Here is a 9,103-nt window from a genome sequence, read left to right as displayed (position 1 = left end):
TTTGTGCGTAATTGTTTATTTGTAGAGATAAGAGCTACAATTTTGAATTTTTGATTTTGAGTGAAAGACTTGAAAAAAAATAATATTAATTAAGTTGATTATTATGTACAAGTATTAAATGATAATCGAATTTTATAAAGATTAAAAAAAATTTAATCAATTGACTACTAAGTAAAACAATCATTGAATTTAGTAGTAAAAGGAAAGCCTAAAAGCATAAGTTGGCTTCGATCTCAAACCAAGCAGGAAGGCAGCTTCAGCAGTTCACTCAACCAACCTTATCATGCAGCCTTATGTGATTTTGGGGGCACTAGTAAAATATTTAACGAGTCCTTTAATTTATATAGCTATATACATCAAATAAATATACAATAATTTTGCGGAACAGATTCCGGTAACCCCTACTCCTAATGTAGGTCCGCCCCTGATCATGATATATGGCCGTAAATTGCACTAGGTAGATAACAGTGAACAAAATTTCCATTCATTTCAAACATTGAGGGGAAAAAGATTTTGTTAAGAGGAATTAAAAATTGCACTAAATGATAATAATGTCATTATGTATTTACTTAAGTGCATGATTCAAATTCCAGCTCTGTTCTCTTCTTCCTATGTCCATATACAAGGCACACCCTATCCCAAAAAGTTTACTAAAAAGACGAAAGGGATTACCTTAAGGACCACCTTTTTATCAACTAGAGAACTAATCTGAAGAAGAGATAACTACAAGAAGTAATAAAAATGTTTTAACATCCTAAATTAAAGGGGTTAATAGGGACATTGACTGTGACTGCGTTTGTATAATGTGACAAACGAATTGAAGGGAATATTAAAAATTGAAAAGCCTCTCAATTCTCTTTTTGGCTTGGTTGCTAATTATGAATCCTCTATTAAGGAGAACTACTGTTAACACGAGAAAAGCAAGACCAAAACTTGTTTTACTAACTTGCTTTTGTACCTTTTATCCATGAAAAGATAATAGTGTAAATGCTTGGAACTTTTTAATTTTAAGGAACAAAAAAGTTTGTTCCCCACATTACAGAAAGAGTTGGGGCCTCTGAATCAGACATAAGTATTCAGCACAAAAATTTTATTTTGTGTCTCGTACAACTTACACCAATTGTATGAGACTCCTTTTTATCTCACAAATTTATGGATCCTAATCTTACACTTCTGGGTTCACAGAAATCTGGGTCCACAAAATTGTGAGATAAAAAAGTTGCATCATACAACTAGTGTCAGTTGCATGAGATATAAAATAAAATTTTCCGTGTATTCAGTACTATCTCATAATTCAAAAAAAAATGTTCTTTATATCTCCTCCTCTATTTATTTACTCAAAACAAAAGAACGAAAATCGTAGCAAGAAGAATATACACCAAACCAAACCCACCCCAAACCAAATCCCTCCTCACAGCTCACCAGCCTTTTCTTCCTCCTTTTTGCTCTCTCACTCTCACTGAGTGAAACCACAAACCAAACAGTTGGTGGGCAATAGACTGAGTGAAAATGCGTCTTCTTCTTCTCCTTTTTCTTGTTCTTCTTATGCATTTCACTCACTTTACCGCCGGTAAACAACCCCGCATACCGGAATACCAGGCTTTGCTTGCTCTGAAAACTGCCATTACCGACGACCCACAGTTAGCTCTTGCCTCATGGAACATCTCCACTAGTCACTGCACGTGGAAGGGTGTCACGTGCGACAGATATCGTCACGTGACCTCTCTTGACATCTCAGGCTTCAATGTTACCGGCACTCTTCCGCCGGAAGTTGGAAATCTTCGTTTCTTACAAAATCTCTCCGTTGACCTTAACCAGTTTTCCGGCCCCATTCCCGTTGAAATCTCGTTTATTCCGAATCTTCATTACCTTAATCTCTCCAATAACATTTTCAGCTTAGGATTCCCTCCTCAGTTAACCCGTCTCCGTAACCTTAAAGTCCTCGACCTTTACAACAACAACATGACCGGTGACCTCCCCGTTGACGTGTATCAGATGACTAACTTAAGACACCTCCACCTCGGCGGGAACTTTTTCGGCGGCCGCATTCCGCCGGAGTATGGAAGATTCCAGTTCCTAGAGTACCTCGCAGTTTCCGGCAACGAACTCGTCGGAGAAATACCACCGGAGATAGGAAACATCACCACGCTTCACGAGTTGTACGTAGGGTACTACAACACCTTCTCCGGCGGAATCCCGCCGGAAATAGGAAACTTATCACAGCTCGTAAGGTTTGATGCTGCTAACTGTGGACTTTCCGGCGAGATTCCAGCGGAGTTAGGGAAGCTTCAGAACCTTGATACTCTTTTCTTACAAGTGAATTCTCTATCTGGGTCTTTAACTCCGGAGATAGGTACTCTTAAGAGCTTAAAATCTTTAGATCTATCAAATAACATGCTCTCTGGCGAAGTGCCGCCGACATTTGCGGATCTTAAGAATCTCACTCTTTTGAATCTTTTCCGGAATAAGCTTCATGGGTCAATACCGGAGTTTATTGGGGACTTGCCTGAGCTAGAAGTGTTGCAACTATGGGAAAACAATTTTACTGGAAGCATTCCACAGGGGCTAGGCACAAACAGTAAGCTCAAAAATCTTGATCTCAGTTCCAATAAATTGACTGGAAATTTACCCCCAAACATGTGCGCGGGTAAAAATCTGCAGACAATAATCACTCTTGGGAACTTCTTGTTTGGACCAATTCCTGAATCTTTGGGCCAATGTGAATCACTTAGTCGGATTAGAATGGGGGAGAATTATCTGAATGGGTCAATCCCAAAAAGGCTCTTAAGCTTGCCACAGCTCTCACAAGTTGAACTTCAGAATAATCTTCTCACTGGTACATTTCCTGAGACTAAATCCATATCTACAAGTCTTGGACAGATAAGCCTTTCCAATAATCACCTAACTGGGTCTTTGCCAACTAGCATTGGAAACTTTGCTGGAGTTCAAAAATTGCTTCTCGATGGGAACAAATTTTCGGGGCGAATTCCAGCTGAAATAGGGAAGCTTCAGCAGCTATCCAAAATTGATTTCAGTCACAACGATTTCTCTGGACCCATTGCACCGGAGATTAGCAAGTGCAAGTTGCTAACTTATGTTGATCTCAGCAGGAACCAGCTTTCGGGTGAGATTCCTACTGAGATCACAGGTATGAGGATACTCAACTACTTGAACTTATCAAGAAACCACTTAGTTGGGAGTATTCCTGCTCCTATCTCTAGTATGCAGAGTCTAACTTCTGTTGATTTTTCATATAACAACTTTTCTGGTTTAGTTCCGGGAACTGGGCAGTTTAGTTATTTCAATTACACCTCATTTCTGGGAAATCCAGATCTTTGCGGACCCTATTTGGGTCCTTGCAAAGAGGGTGTTGTTGATGGGGTTAGTCAACCTCACCAACGAGGAGCTTTATCGCCTTCCATGAAGCTTTTACTTGTTATTGGTTTGCTTGTCTGCTCTATTGTGTTTGCTGTTGCTGCTATTATAAAGGCCCGATCTTTAAAGAAGGCAAGTGAGGCTCGTGCCTGGAAGCTCACTGCTTTCCAGCGCTTGGATTTTATGTGTGATGATGTTTTGGACAGCTTGAAGGAGGATAACATTATTGGAAAAGGAGGTGCTGGTATAGTCTACAAGGGGGTAATGCCGAGTGGGGAACATGTTGCCGTTAAAAGGTTGCCAGCTATGAGCAGGGGTTCCTCTCATGATCATGGGTTCAATGCAGAGATACAGACTCTTGGAAGGATCAGACACAGGCACATTGTTAGGTTATTAGGATTTTGCTCGAATCATGAGACAAATCTATTGGTTTATGAGTACATGCCTAATGGGAGCCTTGGGGAAATGCTTCATGGCAAGAAAGGCGGTCATTTACACTGGGATACCAGGTATAAGATAGCAGTGGAGGCTGCGAAGGGTCTTTGCTATCTCCATCACGATTGCTCTCCATTGATCCTCCATCGTGATGTTAAATCAAACAATATTCTGCTGGACTCCAACTTTGAAGCTCATGTTGCTGATTTTGGACTTGCTAAGTTCTTGCAAGATTCAGGGACATCAGAATGCATGTCTGCCATTGCTGGTTCTTATGGTTACATTGCTCCAGGTATTTTATATAAGCCTTCATAATTCATATGACATTCTTGGTTTCTGACGTGTGTTCAAATTTATTTCTCTTGTTACATAATGCAATACTAGTTCAGTACTGAAGTCACAAATCTGTTATTGAACTAAAATTAAGCAGCTGAAACTAGTTACCAGTTTGTTCAAACAGGATTAGGTGTTCTAAACATCATCGAATGTGCTAGTATTTTGTAGTCTTGCCTTTCCACCATGGTAACAAGATCAGTCTCCTTTTCTCTTACAACTAAGAACATGGATAGTGGCGGTCCATGATTGGTAGTCAACTAGAGGATAGGATCTTTTTACTTTGAAAAGGATCTCTAACTACTTCGGTATTTGTTAGGTTGGAATTTATGAGTACTTATGTAACTTGGTGAGTAATTCAAATGTAGCATGCTCCTGAAGTAAAGCAACATTAAATAAGTGGTACTGGTACTTGATGAACTATTTACACTTTTAGAACAGGTAAGGAGATGTGAAACTCCGGTTTCTTGTTTAGTTATCTAACAAACTTACTGATTGCTAGCAATGTTCTGCTCATTTGTATACTTCTCATTAGCATATTATTTTCATTTTTGCAGAATATGCTTACACGCTGAAGGTTGATGAGAAGAGTGATGTATATAGCTTTGGTGTGGTGCTATTAGAATTGGTAAGTGGCAAAAAGCCAGTTGGAGAGTTTGGTGACGGTGTTGACATAGTCCAATGGGTTAGGAAAATGACTGACGGTAAAAAGGATGGTGTTCTCAAGATCCTTGACCCAAGACTCTCAACAGTTCCCCTTAATGAGGTGATGCATGTGTTCTATGTCGCAATGTTGTGTGTAGAAGAGCAGGCTGTGGAACGCCCCACCATGCGAGAGGTAGTTCAAATACTAACCGAGCTTCCCAAGCCACCAGGTTCAAAATCAGGTGACTCAACCGTCACTGAGTTGCCCCCACCATCAGTGGCCTCTGCATTAGAGTCCCCAGCCTCGGCTTCCGGGGACACAAACGACCACCATCAGCCAACACCTCAATCACCTCCACCTGACCTACTCAGCATCTGATTTGCAATGTTCTTAAAATAGGAGTGCTTTCTCTATTTTGATTCTGTAGTTCTATGATGAATTGTGCTAGCTTTTGTTCCTTTTTAAAAAAAGTTGGGTCTTTTGGGTTCAGGGGTTTATTCTAACTCTAAGGTGGGTTTAATGCTCAGAAGTTTTCCTCTTGTACAGTAAGATTGGTGGGGTTTTCTCAAGTGTAGCAAGTAATGGAAAATTACCCTTCATTTGCTATTCTTGCTTGGTTAATTAGTTTTTAACTGCAACTTCTGTTAACCCGACAAAGGAGAGGAGTGAGCGTCATAAACATGGCCAACAAATCTACAACTCAGATCAAACTTCAAAAAGAGATTTCCCTTCCCTCCCAGAGTGGTTAATACTATGGCTGCCGGTTAGTGGCTCTGTTCAGTTATTTTATACACCTCTGGGTTGGTGAAAGTAGTGTTTACCCTAAAAATTGGATAACAATTAAACCTATAATGTGGTTCTAACGACACACGATTTTATCTAATACCAATTGATTTCACCTAATATCAATTGATGAATATGAAGGTCAATAATAGAAACTGACAATGAGATAAAGCAAACCAGTGTTGAAACGTAATTCAGGCCTCGAGTTTGAGTGCCCTCGAACTGGTCGGTACCCGAATAGTTAAGAAATAAGCAAACTGATGAACAAGAATATAAGCCAGACAGAAAGTATTGTATTGCTTTGATATGCGTGTATGCAAGGTGATTACAAAATGATTAGAATCCTCTTTATATAGTAGAGGAATCCTATCTATGGTACAATTCTAATTACGAAAGTGTATTGGGGAAAAATCGATATTACACTTGGAATTAATTATATGGCTGACATGTCAAGACACGTGGATTATTAGAAGAGTGACAGCTGACAAAGAGTACTTAAAGAGACGCGAGTCTTAATAGGTACGAGCGAAGTGTCATGAAGATAAGAAGGAATGGTCACTCGGGTCTCTTGATAATTTGAAGAGACACAGGTGGCATGAACCAAGACAACAAAAAGTACAGATTCGTAATATCTTCAATTAATGAGCGTAAATGATAGGAAACGTTATAGAATCTTCACGAAATAGTTACTATTGCTAATTATAACGTTTTATTAATGTCATTAAATGCTCATAATGGCTCTATTATGAGAGGAAAGAAACGTTGTACTTGGAAATAGCTATAAAAGGGAGAGAAATAACATTTGTATGGACACACTGATTATTATTGGAATATACTTATTTACATTGCTTTATATTGCTTATTCGGCTACTTCTCAGTCTAATTTTCCTTTCTCGTTATACAATTATTTCTTTTTTTGATTATCAGTAACCCGAGTTCTTCTAAAAAATAAGCTTTGACCGAAATTTCTATTTTTTGGTTAAACAAATTGGTTACTTTACCGGGAATCTGATAATCTTTTACTTTGTAAATCAATTCTTTTATCAAAACAATCATGTCGAACGTCAACGACAACAACTAACAAAATTCACAGCACCAAGAAAATCAGCAACATCAGTTGAATCAACAAGGTGATGGAACTCCAGCCCCATCACAACAAAACTCTCCTCGACAATCTCGAGAAGGGACTCCCGACGGATCTGAATCAAATATGAATCAGCAGCATGAGAATGATCAAACTATTGATGAAACATTGAAACAATTAATCGCTCAACAGGTTAGCAATGCTCTTCAGGCTTTTGTTAGCAGGTTGCCGAATGTACTAGCAACACCACCTCCAAACAACAACACGACCGTAGAAAATCCTCGCTCGGGACTCGTTAACTCAGGCAACAGGGGAACTCCTAGCGAATCTCGTGATGGAGGGTCAAGTAACCCAATTAATTCTGATTTACAAAGTTTAGTACTCCCTCTGTTCCAGTTTATGTGAATCTGTTTCCTTTTTGGTCCGTTCCAAAAAGAATGAACCATTTCTAAATTTGATAACAATTTAGCTTAAAGTTACAATTCTACCCTTAATGAGAAGCTTTTATAACCACACAAATACTCTGGGCCCCATTTGGACTTGTTTAGGACCGCAGATTCCAAAAGTCTTCATTTTTTTCTTAAACTCCGTGTCCAGTCAAACATGTTCACATAAATTGGAAAGGAGGGAGTACTAACTTTGCAGAAACAGCTCAAGGAGCAGAACGATCGCATAGAGAAAATACCTGGAGTATCGCCCGTAATCAAGGGGATAGATATGGAAAAATACTCTCAACAACCTTAGAAGCCAAGTGCCGCTCCTTTACCGATTCCAAAGAAATTCAAGATGCCTTATATTCTAAAGTACGATGAAACAACTGATCCACGTGATCACGTAACTGCATTTACAACTGGTGTAAAGGGAAACGATTTGACCAAGCAAGAAATTGAATTAGTGTTGGTTAAAAAATTTGGAGAAACACTCACGAAGGGAGCGTTGACATGGTATTCTCTTTTACCTGAAAATTCTATTGATTCTTTTGTTGAGCTTGCAGATTCATTTATCAAAGTACACTCGGGAGCTCAAAAAGTTAAAAAAAGAATGGAGGACATTTTCAAAATAACACAAGGAGATATGGAGATGCTCAGGAAATTCGTAGACAGATTCCAGCGTGAAAGGATGATGTTGCCACGTGTACCTGATAACTGGGCGGCTATGGCCTTTGCCAGTAATCTAAATGAAAAAAGCTCAGAAGCCACGAGGAGAATCAAAGAAAGCTTACGATAATTTCCTGCAACAACTTGGAATGATGTTTACAATAGATACAACGCAAAGCTGCGGATAGAAGAAGATACCATCACTCAGTTTCGGAAAGATGAAAAAGTAAGTTCAAAGTGGGCAGAAACTCAAAAAAGGTCCGGTAAAAACAGGTAGGAACCTTATATGGGTCCAGAAAGAAGGGATCGCGTTCAAAATAGGAAAACCCAAGGTATGATCCTAGATCAAGGGATAGAGAATCAGGTTTGTCGTCAAGGTTCGGAAAGACTGAAACATGAGAGACATGCAAGACGACGACAAAGGTTCAAAAGAAAAAATTGGTGGTTACAGTTTTAACGTAAGCACATCTGAGTTGGTGGCTGTTCTAAGAAGCATGGGGGATAAGGTAAGGTGTCCAAAAGAAATGATATTGAACCCAAATAGGAGGAATCCCGAATTTTGGTGCGAATTTTGGTGCGAGTACAACAAATCAGCCACAGGTTTTGTTATCGGGAGTTGGTACCTCCTGTTTTACTATTTCCCTTTTGGTGTTAGCTAAATTACTGTTACTTTACTTCGCAATAGTTAAACCTTTCAACTAGGATACTAGTTACCACTTGTTTCCTTCTAGTTTGATTTGCATACGTTGTGCACTAACGAGTCTTCTCTAGATTGTTGTAGGTGTAGTGGCTGCAGTCTGGGATGATAGAATAAGGGCATGTCCTCGGGTGGGGCAGAGTGTGGGGCTGGGGTTAGGGGGTGGGACGGGTAGCAGGGGAGGTAGAGGGGGCAAAGGAGCCTATAGGTTGAGAATCGGGTCATGGAACATAGGTTCACTAACGAGTAAATCCATAGAGTTGGCGAAAATCCTGCAGAAGAGGAAGATTAATATAACGTGTGTCCAGGAGACTAGGTGGGTTGGATCGAGGGCGAAAAACATGGATGGGTATAAGTTGTGGTACTCTGGTGTCCTGAGGGGTAAGAATGGAGTAGGTATCCTGGTAGATAGCCATCTTAGAGAGTCCGTGGTAGAGGTCAGGCGGGTGAATGATAGACTAATGACTATTAAGTTGGTGGTAGGTGAGGGTACTTTAAATGTCGTTAGCGCGTACGCGCACCGCAAGCAGGCTTGGATGAGGATATTAAGAGGCGCTTTTGGGAGGGGTTGGATGAGATTGTTCGTAGTATACCGCCTTCTGAGAGGTTATTCATAGGAGGAGATTTCAATGGTCATATTGGGTCATCTGCAG

At 39.9% G+C, this 9,103-nt stretch overlaps 1 protein-coding gene across 1 annotated transcript; it reads left to right on the top strand.

Moving 5' to 3' along the window:
* The first annotated feature begins 1,324 nt into the window (after positions 1 to 1,324).
* LOC107816155 (uncharacterized) lies at positions 1,325 to 5,395 on the top strand. The gene is made up of 2 exons (XM_016641844.2): positions 1,325 to 4,102; positions 4,701 to 5,395. Exons 1-2 carry the CDS (start codon positions 1,510 to 1,512, stop codon positions 5,165 to 5,167), a joined length of 3,060 nt encoding a protein of 1,019 aa, XP_016497330.1. The 5' UTR covers positions 1,325 to 1,509; the 3' UTR covers positions 5,168 to 5,395.
* The last annotated feature ends 3,708 nt before the right edge of the window (positions 5,396 to 9,103 follow it).

The sequence above is a fragment of the Nicotiana tabacum genome, chromosome 3, assembly GCF_000715075.1.
Source record: "Nicotiana tabacum cultivar K326 chromosome 3, ASM71507v2, whole genome shotgun sequence".
NCBI classification, from domain to species: domain Eukaryota; kingdom Viridiplantae; phylum Streptophyta; class Magnoliopsida; order Solanales; family Solanaceae; genus Nicotiana; species Nicotiana tabacum.
Note: the sequence above shows the minus strand (reverse complement) of the source record. Positions and strands in the feature narration are given on the sequence as shown.